Source organism: Suillus discolor (genome assembly GCF_016758755.1).
Source record: "Suillus discolor strain FC423 chromosome Unknown F5147scaffold_31, whole genome shotgun sequence".
In the NCBI taxonomy this organism is placed as follows: domain Eukaryota; kingdom Fungi; phylum Basidiomycota; class Agaricomycetes; order Boletales; family Suillaceae; genus Suillus; species Suillus discolor.
In genome coordinates this window covers 187,310-201,305 of record NW_024541278.1, presented here as the reverse complement: position 1 = coordinate 201,305, position 13,996 = coordinate 187,310, and the positions used below count along the sequence as shown (strand labels likewise).

The following is a 13,996-nucleotide window of genomic DNA, read 5'->3' as shown; positions in this document are numbered from 1 at the left end:
CATAACTGTCATTACGGACCAGGGCTGTCCCTGGAATCAAGCATGTTTTCATGCGTGTTCCTCTGACACTAGGCTCTACTCACCCAGATCAGTTCCACCTATGAAGTCATTCTTAGCGAGATGGCTGCTCCGGTCATACCATCGACATACCTCTTGTCCGAATGTAAGTGCTAAAAATAATCGTCAGACGTCAGTAGTCTCTTAATGTTATTATGCTCACCCCAATCATACGTCACTACAACACAGGCGGCAACTGCGAAACAAAAGCCAAGGTTAAATTGTGTCAGCTTCAACATCCGACTGCTCTCCACGAACCTACAAAATAGCTGGCGAAACGATATGCATTGATGGCTGACCACCAAGTGGGATCATTTGAGACTACGGTCATATTGGTAGAGAACAGGCGTGGGTGAAAGGCGAACTTGGTGGACGTAAGACGACATTCGTGCTAGTTATACCACCATCCAGTGCGTAGACGAAACGAGATCGGGGAATTCGATGATGACCGTTCCTGCTTTGATTGGTCAAAGTGGATATTTTTGCACGAGGAAAAATAAATTAATCCAAGGGATCATTGTAGATGTTGGACAGACGTGAAACATCTGAACGAGCGAAAGTTGAAACACTTGACCTCCACAAAAGATCGAACAACATCAAGAACTATTCGTGATCTTGTCGCCTTATTTCCGATGTTATTCTCGAGATGTTTCTGCTATATGTGTATCAGTTCATTAATGCAACTTTATCTGTTGGATACACACTGATCACGGTGCGACCATCGGAAAGCCTGTCATCTCATCTCTCTTCGCCTCTCTAGCACAAGCTTGGGGAGCATAACAGCTCATCCAAGGTCACTCAGCAAATGCACATTACGTCGGCATGACACCGGACCAGAAAAGTCGGCCGTCAAAAATAGGGAGATTTGCACGAAGAAACAAATTCGCATCCTACTCCTACCAATACCTCCCAGCGAGCATACGTCTCAATGTCTCATCTCACCCTTAGGTCATAACTCATTTGTCGCTTCATGCGCACCCTCTCGCTCTCCATCTCGGCAATTGGGCTATCGTATCATCTGGATGCCAGAAATAGTAAGCGCGGAATCTTTTATTTGTGTCGTGGAGTTGGTGCGGTACTAGTGAGAGGCATCAGATTTCACCAGAGACGTGTATCACTGCAGGACTGGCAATAGTGTCCCTGACCCCGGTCATGTACCCAGTATTGCATGCGTGACGACCTGCCTGCATCTCAATGCTATGAAATTGCTTAATACGAATACGAGTATTTCACTACAGGCCCCATGAATGTTCAACGTTTCACCCAGACAATGAGGCCGTACCTCAAACTCATAAGGTGGGCCCCAGGTAACATTTCTTCATAAATACCACCGCTCGATGATGAAGTGGTGTCTAAACTTGATACACACAGCAGGTTGATCGGGTTCAAACAAGACCGCGCGTCTCCGATATCACTGGACATAGATGACGAAGCACCCTCCGCGATGCCATCAAGTCTAAAGCCAGGAACATATCTACACTGCACCGAGGTGGAATAGCCTCTGTTGTCCTTCTGCGGCTAGACGCAGTTGAAGATAGCTCAGAATATGAAACTCGCCAGACTAGTAATCTGACGTCTGATTCCCGAAAGCTAGGCTATTCCTAAAGTTTTCATAAGCTCCTGAGATTGATAATGAGGACATACGCCGTACACGGAACCTGACATCATATCATTGCCAATGGAAGAACGTTTGCTGTTAGAAGGGAGATGATCGACGGAGATCAGTTCTGTTGTTGGCAGAATGCAGTGGCAATTCCCGAGCGGCAATTCCCGGCAGTACTTGAAGTCGGCAGAACTAAGTACGTTAACCTGGTATTTTTTTCTACCAACAAAACAAGACATTATATGTTTGAATGTATCTTGGCGTGTAAGTTGGCAATTATCATGCCTCCAAAGCCCAAGCTCAGGGTCCTTATCTTCAATGGTTACGGTAGAAACTTTCCCGCAAGCTGTTGGAATCACTGATCGGTATTTATTCGATACTATGGATTTGATGGACGATATAAACACATGATAAGAAAAATAAAGGGAATTCGTATATGCTGCAGCGAGCGTCTTAGTAAAATTGATGGAGGAATAGATGTACCGAGAGCACGAGAGAGTTGACAATGATGATGATGGCGCTGACGAGTCCAGGGGCTAGTAGTCTGTGCATGAAACAATCAAAATGATCATATGGAACGCAGCAAATGAAAACCAAACGCAAGATGAAATTCACAACAAAAATAGAGTCAGGGCCATGCAGATATCGTAGACAAGTGTTAGAACGTGACCAACCACATAATGGCGAACCAAGGACCGTCCATTGCAGTCCGTAAGTTGTCGTAGCAGATCCATGTCGAGTCGGCAGCAGCCTTGTACTAGCATTCCACCCCACAAATTTTCCGGATGACATCTAACAATATCCAGCAACTTTGTCCTATTCTCGTATTTGTCCTTGCCTCCCCTCGTTTGCCTCGTCCCCGAGAAGCGCTCATCGCGGCCCGTATCCATATGCATTTTGCGGGCCTGGAGATGCCCTACCAGCACCGATTGCGGGACTTGCCGACCGGCCATCGAGTGCATACCCCATGGCCGCCTGCGGACCTGGGGAAGCACGTCCTTGCACATCATACCCCATCTGTGGACCCGGACTCCTGGTCCGGGCCATCCGCGTCATCTGAATGGTCTCTGTAGTATGGCCATCTGAGAAGCCGTCACCAAACGTGTTGGGCACGGGGCCACGATAGGGATCATAGTAGTCTGGCTGGCCGTAGGTCCCGGGGTCGTCGTGGTAGGGTTGGTTGGGGTTGAGGTGTGGGAGAGGAGGGACGGCGTATGGGTCTGGTGAATTTACATAGGTCTCAGGAAGCGAGTTGGCGGCTACGGAATGGGCATATCCACCGGGACTGGGTGCGCGTGCGAGGTTCACCTCGGACTCGTTTTCTACACCGAAACCTGACCGGCCCGTAGATTTGGTTGGCAACGCATGGACATCAGAGCCATGGGTGTTCAGTTCTGGCCACTTGATTGCTTCATCTAATGCGGTTGTAAAATCGTGAGGTCATGATAGATTTACAAGTCATAAATCAAAAAACGCACTGTCATCAAAGTCTGCGAAGCGTTTTCTGGTGAACTTCCAAATAAAGAATGAGATGATGCCAATAACTGCAACACCACCCGCTACAGAAAGACCAACAATGGAGCCTGTGCCAAGGCCACCAGAGCTACCAGAGCTACTACTGCTAGTAGGAGAAGATTGTGTGCTCGACGAGCTCGGGTCGGACGTGGGTGTAATGACAACAGTGCTGGTAAGTACCTCGCCAGCAGAATTGGTGGTAACTTGCACCGAGGTGGTCAACGGAGGGGGAGCCGCGGTCGGGATGGTGGCAGTGGTCTGGGAAGGTGGTGTGGTGGTGGTCTGGGCGGTAGTGGAGGTTGACGATGGCGTGGTCGTCGTTTCGGTCGGGGTAGTAGTGGTAGGAGGTGTCGATGTAGTCGACGGTGTTGACGTCGTTTGCGGAGCTGTAGTTGTAGGAGTTGTGGTGGGCGGCGTGGTTATGGGGGCCACACTTGTGGCTCCCACGAGAGGCGCAGATATAGTTTGTTGGCGTACATGAAGATTAGGCTTTCGCTCTTCAAGTAGCTGATGTGGAGCATGTGCAACTGAAAGCAAAAAGCAAGACGCCACTACAAGGAGCAGCAGACATCGTGATGTCGCGCTCTTCATTGCGCTCTTCATCATGCGGGTTCAAGCGGACTGTCTATCGCGTGATACGAAAATTAATGAGCGGTCTCTATGATATTTTTCAAGGTTAGCACGTCGTAGGAGGTATCGTCGCCGCTGTTTGGGGCCGTGTCGTACGAGAAGGGAATTAACAACGACACAGGTAAATGTGAATGAAAGGAAAGCCTTTGGTAAAAAGCAGGCGGCAACCTAATTGATGAAACGACCGGTGGCAGTGGTCACTCTCGTTGTGACATCACCGTAACAGGGTGACATCTCACATCAATAGGCAGGCACTGCGCAGCAAGGTATACATAGAGGCGGAACAAAGCCTGTGCGCAATATATCGACGTGCTATAAGTAACTCCTCATAGTTGTCATCTTCACCATCACCATCACCATCGTCGTCATCGCGGAGTAAGCACCCATCCTCAGTCCAATGACCTCCTCCCCAGCAATTTCGCAATCTCTCTATGTTCTCTAAGCCAATCCGAAAACCCTCTTGTCTCTCTTCCCTGCATCTCCCGCAGTTCAATGAGATAGTTAGCAAACACGATCAGTGTTCCATAGCGATATCTACGTGTAGTGGGCGCGCATCAGGTAGCTGTGTGGACAACACATGAAAACAACTCACAGGTAATTTACCGCAACGTCCATCAGCTTCCGTTGTTTCGCGCTTCCCTTTTCTAGCGCCTCTACCTTGAGTTTGTAGCTATGCTTCTCATGAGCGCCAGAACAAAGCACGACACAGTTCTTTCACTTACTCGTATATTGACTTGCGAAGATTCTGCACGTCTTGCATAAGATCAATGGCACGGTCCGTCAAGCGCTTTGCGATTTTGCCGTGAGACAAGACGCCGACAAGTTGCAATATAGTCTTGTACTCCCCTATCACAACATATTGTTAGACATGCAATACTCAGGCTCGACTGCCGATCAGACCTTGCCGGTAAGCCTGTTCCTCCGAGGGACCATCAATGGAGTCGTATTCAACACTGTCCGGGTCTTCCTGTCCGTCAATGTAGTTTTCTTCGCCCTGCCAATTCATTGTCGTTGATATCAAGCAGGCTGTGACCATCCCCGTGGTTGTACGACCACGGCCCATCTGACAATTGAATATGAAGTCATCCGCCTCTGGGTATCCAGACTGGACACGTTCCAGTAACTGTGACAGAGCATCAGGCAATGGCGCTTGTTCGTCGGTCTGTAAATTTCCATGAGCGCTTGTTTCATACAAAACCCTGATTCCTCACGATAGCAACACGACCATAATTGATCTGCCGGATAGAATCAGCAACGGCAGACCTGGAAATTCAAGAATGTCGCGCTGACCTTGAACTCTTCCTTAGCCATAAGATTGAAAACATCCCTCGGGGTCATAATATCAGCCTCTTCCACCGTCTCCCATATAGGTATGATAGAGAACACGCCAGGCCGCTCCTCAAGCTCATCATGCAGAAGGATACGTCCATCACCCATTCTGACCTCACGTATAACATCCTTCTTTAAACGTTCCTCCATAGCCTCCACCATGGCTGTTGTGACCCCAGTTGCTCTGCTCGGTATCAGCCTGTTGTCCCACGTGGCTCATAAGCACTCACTCTACGTTTTCAAGCGGTTTGTCCACAATCCGCAGAACATGGGGCTGGCCCGCAATATAGATGACCGGTTCCTATATCACTTCAGCCAAGATGAAGCGAATATCGGCATTCCTAGCCTCACCTCTCGCAGGGATGTCCAGTACACCATGCTGTGGCCTTGTGGATCAGCATCAACGCGTGCTAGCGCTCGCCGTAAACTATAGACATGCCACGGTGAGAGTTCATTGCACCATCACACTACAAACCTACCCTTGAACTGTAGGCATTCCGCTGTAGAACAGTCAGACAACTTCTAGTTATCATCCCTTAGAGAACACACCTGCCGCACAACATCTTCCCATCAGCCGGATCTACAGGAGAAGATGCCCGAGAAGAACCAAGCTTCAACGTCAGCGGCACGCGACGGAAATTAGGAGAGCCTTCGATCCTCCTATACGAGAAGACCAATTCAGTTCACGTTTCATTGGAATTGTGGAAAAACACACTCAGGGAGCGACATCTTTTGCAGGTTGGAGAAGAAATCGCTCTTGAGAATGGTAGATGCAGAGAGAATGCCGCCAGATCGGTTTACTACCACTTGCTTGACTTCGTCGGGACGAGCCACACTCTCATTCACATCCGCACGCTCGAGTGGCTTGAGGGCGTGCAAACCTTCCGCAATGAGTTCCTTCTCGAACGTTTTGATGACTATGCCATATTGAGAAGTGAAACGCTTTAGTAAGGTACAAAAATGATCTCCTTACCTGGGCGATTCTCAATGAAACTTTTGAATGTTTCAAATGACTGCATCGTATCTGGCTCAGTAGATCGCAGATACGCCTGAAATAGAATGAGTTCAAAGTAGCGCTGTAAATTGTGTATCCCTTGGTCTGTTCAACACTAGGATAAAAAAAAGGGAAAGCATTGTCTTTACCTTTTGAGGCATGGATGCGCTTTTGCTTCTCATCAGTCGCTTTCTCAGCCAAATCACGTTCGTCTTCGATGGAGTCTCTGAGATTCATCACGATCGCACATCGATCAATGGCCTCGTCAACAGTGTTCTTAACTGCAGGACCTTTCCGGACGATTCGAAGGAGATCTATATCACAATCTCAGTGGCATACCTCAACAGAAAAGGCTAATATTAACGTACTATTGATGACTTGATATGAATGGCGCTTATTTGCAGGCTCGTCGTGAAACATATCAGAGGTCATCGACATCGACATCGAGCGAGCCTCTGTCCGAGATGACCACTGAGAGAGCGCCCGGCTGTCATTCAACCATTGTTGAATGAGGACAATCAACACCTGTGTTGCAAGAGCATCAATAATAACGGTCCTTCGTTTCCACCTGTACTCACAGAAGTTAGAGTGCTCCTTCCTCGCCCAAGCTGGCAATTGACGACCATAACCGTGCTGGAAGAGTCTGTGCGAAGGACAAGGTCCATGAGCTCACTTATGTCTGCGAAATCGGGAGGACGTTCGGATGTGATTGGGATCCGAACATATTGGAGATCCAACCCATGTCTAGATTTACGGGATACCATGATGTCCTTGAGCACTGCGACGCTCGAGGATTGTACTTCTTCCCATATGGGAATCACAGATCCATCTGAGGTTTCTGTGTGAAGAAGCAATCTTCATTGTATTTTCGGGTATGTGAACTATAATTTGGAATTGCGAGTAAACAAAGACGCACCTTCCCTCAAATGCTTCAAGCTCTGCAAGGACATCATCTTTCAGGCGCTCTTCTAAGACTTCCAGTCGCGATGCAGAAATCCCTCCATAATCTGTAATAGTTCGGTCCTTCAGGAACGATATCAAAGCTTAAACCTGAGCGCGCAAACCTTTCATATTCCGGAGGGAGAAACGTTCGCGCCTTAAACAGTAGGGCGCACCGTTGACGTAAACAATGGGCTCTTCTCTCAATGTCACCCACACAACTTTGTTTGCGTCAGGGTGTGCCACTTTGACACGATGCACCACCTCATCGACTGCGGACTCAGTTGGTTGGCCGCTCGCATATATGTTAGTCCCGGGAATGTTACGAAAGTTGATAGCCCCGCGGACTGAGTCTGAAACACGATGAGACTCTGAAAGCCACTGGTCTGACTTGAGAAGCGTGCTGTTTGACAGACATAAGAAGTCAAACACGTTGCATACGCATGGTGCTGACGTACCTGTCTCGCAAAATAATTCCACTCCGATTCTGCAGCAATTAATAAGGCCAAGTGGTACGTGTTATTCAAAGAGCGAACCTTGACAACGTGGTCGCTATACTCATCGCCGAGCAGCTGACCCCCGGCGATCTCCACATCATTCTTCTGTCCAGCCACTAGAGATTTATCTTCCGTTCCTGATCTTGACAAGAGGGAGAGGTCGTTGACGGGCGCAAAAATATTGAGCCTCGAGCCGTAAATCTTGCGGAGAAACATGACTTGACTGTAAACATGTAGGCCGCCATTGGATGTTTGGTCACTGATATGCTCGGGACAACTTACTTCCAAATTTCTGTTCTCGCCTAACGATTAAGACGTTACCACGGTGATTTGAGGACATTTCATCAGTTATAGAGAATGACGTACCTTCAGCCAATCCGAAAATGTTATCTCAAAGTCCTTGACAGAATCGACATAACTCGCAAAGGTGATCATGAAGAAACTGTTGGGAATTTGGTAACAGCTATCAAATGGTATAGTCACAACAAACCACGTACTATTTTTCCAGCGCTCTTCGAGCCTTGGATAAAAGATCTTCTCGTTTGCTTTCGTCACTATCGGCCGTTGTGAGTGAATACTTGACCCTGTATGTGAGGATGTCTTCTCGGAGATTAGTTACATGATCACCTAAGGAATTGAGACATCGTTAGCAGCCAATTCCCAATACATAACAATGTTAATTGAAGGGATGAGATCTAAGACACTGGAATGAAGCATGACGGTGCACCTACATGCATCTATTACACGGTCGACCAGTCTTTTAGCCTGTAAGCCGTGATCTAAACACCCAAGTAGACTTAGTATCACTCCATAGTTGCCTTGGTGTGCTTTGCGCAAGTTCTCCAAGAGTGTGGGTTGCGCCATCAGCAAGGCAATCACAGACTGAGAATGGAGATCTGCGAGAGATAAATTGGTTTCCGAGATAAGGCCGTGGCGATACGTACGTCGCTGTAATACATATGTCAATCTTAGAAGTGACTTGTTTTGGTCCTGTTGTGCACTGGCATTTTCCAGCGCTTGAGCTAGCTTGATATCAGTGGCTGCCTGAGGAAATATCAAGTTCATCTCGAGCGTAACCGAATAATATACGGGTGCCATACCTGATTTGTGGGCTAATCGAAATGTGTCAAGCCTTGGATTTGTACTAGGAAAAGCTTGCGAACTTACCGTACTAAGGCCCGGGCTGCCGTTACCCGTCTTATAGGATCCGCTACCTAAATTGCTCAAGAAAGATGACCTACTCGGGTATGGGTCTTCTAAACCCCTAGCGAGCAGCATTTTCCTCCTGACAATCACGGCGGCAACCATGGCAAATGTAGTTCGGACGGCACCCATACCGCAAGAGAATACAAGGGCACTTCGTACTGGATCTGTGTTTGTGATAACACGTAGGTACGCATCTAAGTAGTTGTCCTGGGTGATGCTAAGCGGTAAACCATACTTAGAAATATAACGTACTCACTTCAATGGGACGGTCGGGGGATATGGGGATACTTAAGTAATAGATCAATGGTGTGACCTGGGCGCCAAGACGATAAGAAACATACCGATGATACTACGATGAAGAGAGTATAGTGTGAAACCTGGAATCAGGAGAATGGATGAGATACCGACGAAAGCGTACCTCTACATTCCATCCATCTGCACGCATTTCGTCCCAGAGTTCTCGTGATGTTCTTACGTTGACCTTGTCAACATGAGTCCAGGTAGGCAAAACGGCGCCGTCCCCACTCTCGGCAGCTGTAACAGATGACGTTCAACATCCGATGGAAGAAAATCTCGTATTACTCACGCAGTTCATTGTGGGTTAATATTAGGCCTCCATACCTGGTCAAACAGAATTAGTGCCGTCACCAACAAGCGATATCGGATGTGCATCACTTTATTGATTCCTGTAAGATGTCATTTTTCAAACGTTGTTCTATGGCTTCTAGATTTTCGGCGCGATCGGATAATGATAAGGTTCTTCTTGGTTCAGCGGAATCGCGCAATACGAAGGGTCGTCCTGATATATACACTAGAAGGCAGGAGAGGCAGAAAAACAAATGCGTCACCGAGAATCATAAATAGGATGTGAGGAATTTGATGTATTAAGCTGCGTCATGATAATGATCTGAAGATTGTGAGGAAAACATACCGATCGGTTCCTCCCGCGTAGAAAACCAAACGACATGAGACGGACTGGCAGTACCAGGGCGACAGCGCAAGATGGAAAGAATCGCTCGTAGGCCCTGTGTGCGAGGCTGAGCAACTCCGAAAACGTTTGTGTTGCGGGATGCCCTGAAGTTGGGAGCACCATGGACATTCAAATCGAGATCAAGAGCTCGGCCTATTAAACTTGCTGTGAACTGACTTCACAGAAACCAATGATAATCAAGCGAACCAGACGGGTAATAATCGGTTTTCAAGATGAAGCCTCTGGACAACACGCTTCCCGTTCTCGTTTTGACAACGGATGGTTCTGCTCGTTTCAGATTGGCCATGAGATCAAGAGGTACGACGGCTTGTTTTTCTGTCATCGATATTGTCGATTCGCTAGCAACGCGAGATGTTCTGAGAGCTTTGACATCTCTAGATGCTAACTGGAGAGCCGACCGATCCACCAAAGGTACTGATGCTGGACGTTCGGTCGCATCGTCTAGTGATATCTTCGGAAGCTGGTTGATATGCATAGTGCTTACTTCGAATGGGACAAAGCGGGGAGCTTGGTTGTCTATCATACGATGTAACCAGAGACTACTAGTAGCTGGCTGAAACGCCTCGAATCGAAGGTCCACACACGGTGCCACAAGAGCAATCACACGACCCACATGAGGACCAGTCATGTCGTCCACGTGAAGCGTGAGAATCCCAACGCCAGTGGCTAAAATGAACGACCGTGAGGCAGACTAGCTAGTGGCGGCTTGTTGAGCCATTTCCGCGCAATTTCAGCCGACACTTTCCAAGTTTCCCTTTTCTTTCTATCTACCTTTCGACGTCTTTGCGATAACGCGAAACTTCAGTGCTACCTAATGGGTACTTGAGTGATAGAGTTCAGTTGGACGGCCAACTATGTAAGATCTGAAACGAACCTTGCAGGTTTCATTACTCAATTCATAACAGCTCGGTTTCGTATTATTACTCGGCGTGGACCGAATGTGTCGTATCCCTGTGATAATCATACTATCAGCCACTCATTCAGCCAGTGATAGCATCACGGGCTTGTTCAATGTCAAGTTTCCGAGTCTGCCCCGCCCTTTCGCCACACAAATCTACTTTGCCATAATCTCGGTTTTGATCTGCTATTTGTGTTTAAGTTGGTCATCGTGAGTAGTAGTTCGTCCCTTTGATGAAGTGTCAAGCCAAGGCTCAGGCAGCTGACAGCAGAATCACTGCAGGGACTCGCAGGGATGTCTCGTGGGAGACAGGCGTTATTGTCGCTGACGTTAATACACGTGTATAATCGTATACATTGCATGCTGCGCCAACAGGAAATGCACAGATCGGGAAAATTCTTTGTGAAACCTGACCTAGCCTTTCCTTCATCCGTTGCTGCGAGTGCAAGCCGTCATGAAAGGAACTTGGCTTGTCTGTCTCAGAAAGGCATGTTATTAATATGGATTTGGCGGCAATTTTTTTTTAGACTCGATTAGGATGCTTCGAAGGTATTAAAGCTACTCTTGAGGCGTGGATCTTTACCATCGCTTGAGATGTCCCCCTCTCTCTTAACCTTTCAGGTTTTTTTTGCCGTCATATGCCTCTTTCTAGCCGTTTACCGAGTTCGACGAAAGAGTTCATCCAATCTCTCCTTTCCCCCTGGCCCCAAGGGCTTGCCGGTGCTAGGTAACCTGCTCGACCTCAACGGCAGTGAGCCATGGATTAGCTTCACTCAGTGGGCATCGACACGCGGTAGAGTCTATCAATTTTCCAAGAAACAAATCTCCTTACTTTTTTAAGGGGACGTCATCTACTGTAAGCTGTTCGGACGGCAAATTGTTGTTCTACAATCGCAGGAAGTTGCCAAAGCACTATTGGAGAATCGCTCTAGTATTTATTCTGACAGGCCACCAGTCTATAGCACAAAGGCGTGAGGAAACCAACATCTAACATGCTATATATACATACCTGACACTTTTCATAGAACCGGATCTGAGTTTAACAGTGCCCAGTTAAGATATTCTGATGAATGGAGATTGCATCGACGAATTTTCCATCAATCATTCCGACCTGAGGCGGCAAAAGATTACTTGCCTCTTCAACTTCGCAAAGCTCATCAGCTGTTGCAGGGCATCATAGAAGCCCCCGAGCACTACCAGCGCCACATTGAACTGTACGTGATATCTTATCTTATCCTTCGGCAAGCTTAATGACAAAAATGTGATGACCCCAGTTTCGCCTCTTCCGTGATCATGTCTGCTGTATACGATTACGAGGCCAAGCCGAATGACGACCCGCTTTTACTTGCCGCTGACAAGGCGATCAAGATATTTATAGAGCTGGCGAGCCCCCAGACTTCGGCCATCCTGGAGTCATTTCCGTTTCGTAAGTTTTTATCGGTCTACGTCTCCAAAAAGTTATCTCTGACTTAACGTAGTGCTGAGATTGCCTTCTTGGTTTCCCGGAGCGAGTTTCAAAAGACTTGCTATCCAATCACAAAGGAATGCTGCCACCATGGTCAACGTCCCGTTTCACTATGCACGAGAACGCGCAGTGAGCATTCATGTCCTGAACAAGAATTAATCATATCAACATAAGATGTAGATGACTGCAACTTCGAATCAGTGTATGATTTCGGAGTCTTTCAAGCGGTTGGAAACGCATGGTAATGCGGACGAATTCGAGCTTGCATTGAAGTCGTCTTCTGCTACAGCATTCATTGGTATGACACGGTTTATCTCTCGAGTAACGCTACTAATATATGTCGTATATAGCTGGAGTTGAAACGGTCGGTGCTGCTTATAAACATTAACCTGTTTCCCACGAACTGACGGATAATCAGACTGCGTCAACGCTCACTGTCTTTGTTCTTGCAATGATGCTCTATCCAGATGTACAGAAACGTGCACAGGAGGAGATTGAGGCAGTTATAGGTGACCAACTTCCTACATTTCAAGACCGGCCTTCGTTGCCGTATGTAGAAGCAGTCTTGCGCGAGACGCTTAGATGGCATCCAGTGTTCCCTCTTGGTGGGTCGATCTCCTGCATCGTATGTTAGGACCTTACATTTACATGTGACAAATTAGGTTTACCGCATTACACTACGGACAGTGATGTGTACAATGACCATTACATCCCCAAAGGTCTGGCATTTTTTATATCGCATCACTTTCACTGCTAACCACCACGTAGGTGCAATTGTTATGGCAAATATCTGGTGCGTCATAGTACTGGCTAGCCTTGAGTTGCGTTAAGGCAACTGCTACAGGGCCATGTCAAAGGACGAAATAAAATACCCGAACCCTGATGAATTCAAACCAGAGAGGTTTTTCATGGCTGATGGACAATTGAACGACGACACTGTCGACTTTCCTTTCGGCTTCGGGCGCCGAGTAGTGTGTTGGAAAGTACTTCGCTGATGCTTCCTTGTGGATTTCCATAGTATCTCTGCTAGCAACATTCCGTTTCATGAGACCATTGGACAATGAAGGGAAAGAAGTAGACCCTGTCTTCCAATGGTCCACCGGACTCATTTCGTAAGTATCTTGTTCCATGCCATCATCCAAGCGAGTACCGTGAACTAATCGTTGAGATAAATCAGACACCCCAAATCTCTTCCTTGCCGTGTTGTTCCCCGATACCCGGGCATGACTGCACGTAAGCTTGCAGACGTAATAGACGTCAGCGCATGAAGCGAATTGCTCGGTCAGTTGTACAATTACATCTCAAGGGAAGACAACATGATTTTTGTACATATCATGATTATGCGCGATAAGTTCAAGTTGAATTTGAAATTAATTCCGATTATGCACACTAGAACAAGGACTGGATGTGGGAGAAACAAGCGAGTATGAGTCAATGCCCTTATCATGCTTCGGGCACGTTGTTCTGTGCAGGTCGGCTACTTCGACATTGCACGTTCCCTCGCATAAGGAAGAGCTTACTAATGCTATAATGTGTTGTTGATCGTTGTTGATCCATCTTTCTCGCTACATGAGTCCGAGTCGCTTTAGTAACTTGTGGAAGTGTTCCTTCCTCAATCGTCTTGCACAAGCGATGTACAATGATCAGGCCAATTCGCGGCCTCGAGGCGGATACATTTAGTAAGATGTTTGCGAGTTTCAACCTCTCGTCGGAATGTGTATATTCCAGCTGGATGTGGAACTCGCTAACATCTTACGATGATCAGAGTGTCCAAGTCGAATTCATCAAGTTCCCTGGTTAAGATCTTGAAGCTTGTGTTGTGACTTGCCAACCATTCGGCGCAAGCATAAGGATCTTTTTGACGTACTACGG

At 47.4% G+C, this 13,996-nt stretch overlaps 3 protein-coding genes across 3 annotated transcripts; 1 reads left to right on the top strand and 2 right to left on the bottom strand.

Moving 5' to 3' along the window:
• Positions 1-2,300: 2,300 nt before the first annotated feature.
• F5147DRAFT_205381 (uncharacterized protein) lies at positions 2,301-3,959 on the bottom strand. The gene is made up of 2 exons (XM_041428577.1): positions 3,139-3,959; positions 2,301-3,075 (listed from the first exon to the last, which is right to left on the bottom strand). Exons 1-2 carry the CDS (start codon positions 3,779-3,781, stop codon positions 2,531-2,533), a joined length of 1,188 nt encoding a protein of 395 aa, XP_041292253.1. The 5' UTR covers positions 3,782-3,959; the 3' UTR covers positions 2,301-2,530.
• Positions 3,960-4,194: 235 nt separating this feature from the next.
• Positions 4,195-10,236, bottom strand: F5147DRAFT_745968 (inositol hexakisphosphate-domain-containing protein; the record flags this gene model as incomplete). The annotated part of the gene is made up of 32 exons (XM_041439802.1): positions 4,195-4,339; positions 4,398-4,475; positions 4,528-4,651; positions 4,706-4,967; positions 5,017-5,040; positions 5,096-5,318; positions 5,365-5,435; positions 5,486-5,561; positions 5,614-5,634; positions 5,684-5,794; positions 5,850-6,051; positions 6,108-6,227; positions 6,278-6,442; positions 6,497-6,653; positions 6,707-6,983; positions 7,045-7,135; positions 7,193-7,470; positions 7,526-7,554; positions 7,604-7,787; positions 7,847-7,866; positions 7,931-8,006; positions 8,062-8,191; positions 8,296-8,460; positions 8,509-8,608; positions 8,665-8,676; positions 8,732-8,977; positions 9,027-9,083; positions 9,189-9,304; positions 9,357-9,391; positions 9,446-9,581; positions 9,702-9,893; positions 9,948-10,236. The coding sequence occupies 32 exons, from the start codon at positions 10,234-10,236 to the stop codon at positions 4,195-4,197; spliced, it is 4,212 nt and encodes a 1,403-aa protein (XP_041292252.1).
• A 1,017-nt stretch (positions 10,237-11,253) lies between these two features.
• On the top strand, positions 11,254-13,392 carry F5147DRAFT_802585 (cytochrome P450; the record flags this gene model as incomplete). The annotated part of the gene is made up of 11 exons (XM_041443299.1): positions 11,254-11,452; positions 11,501-11,630; positions 11,685-11,873; positions 11,934-12,085; positions 12,138-12,253; positions 12,326-12,445; positions 12,543-12,729; positions 12,787-12,843; positions 12,956-13,062; positions 13,097-13,236; positions 13,302-13,392. 11 exons carry the CDS (start codon positions 11,254-11,256, stop codon positions 13,390-13,392), a joined length of 1,488 nt encoding a protein of 495 aa, XP_041292251.1.
• Positions 13,393-13,996: the final 604 nt, after the last annotated feature.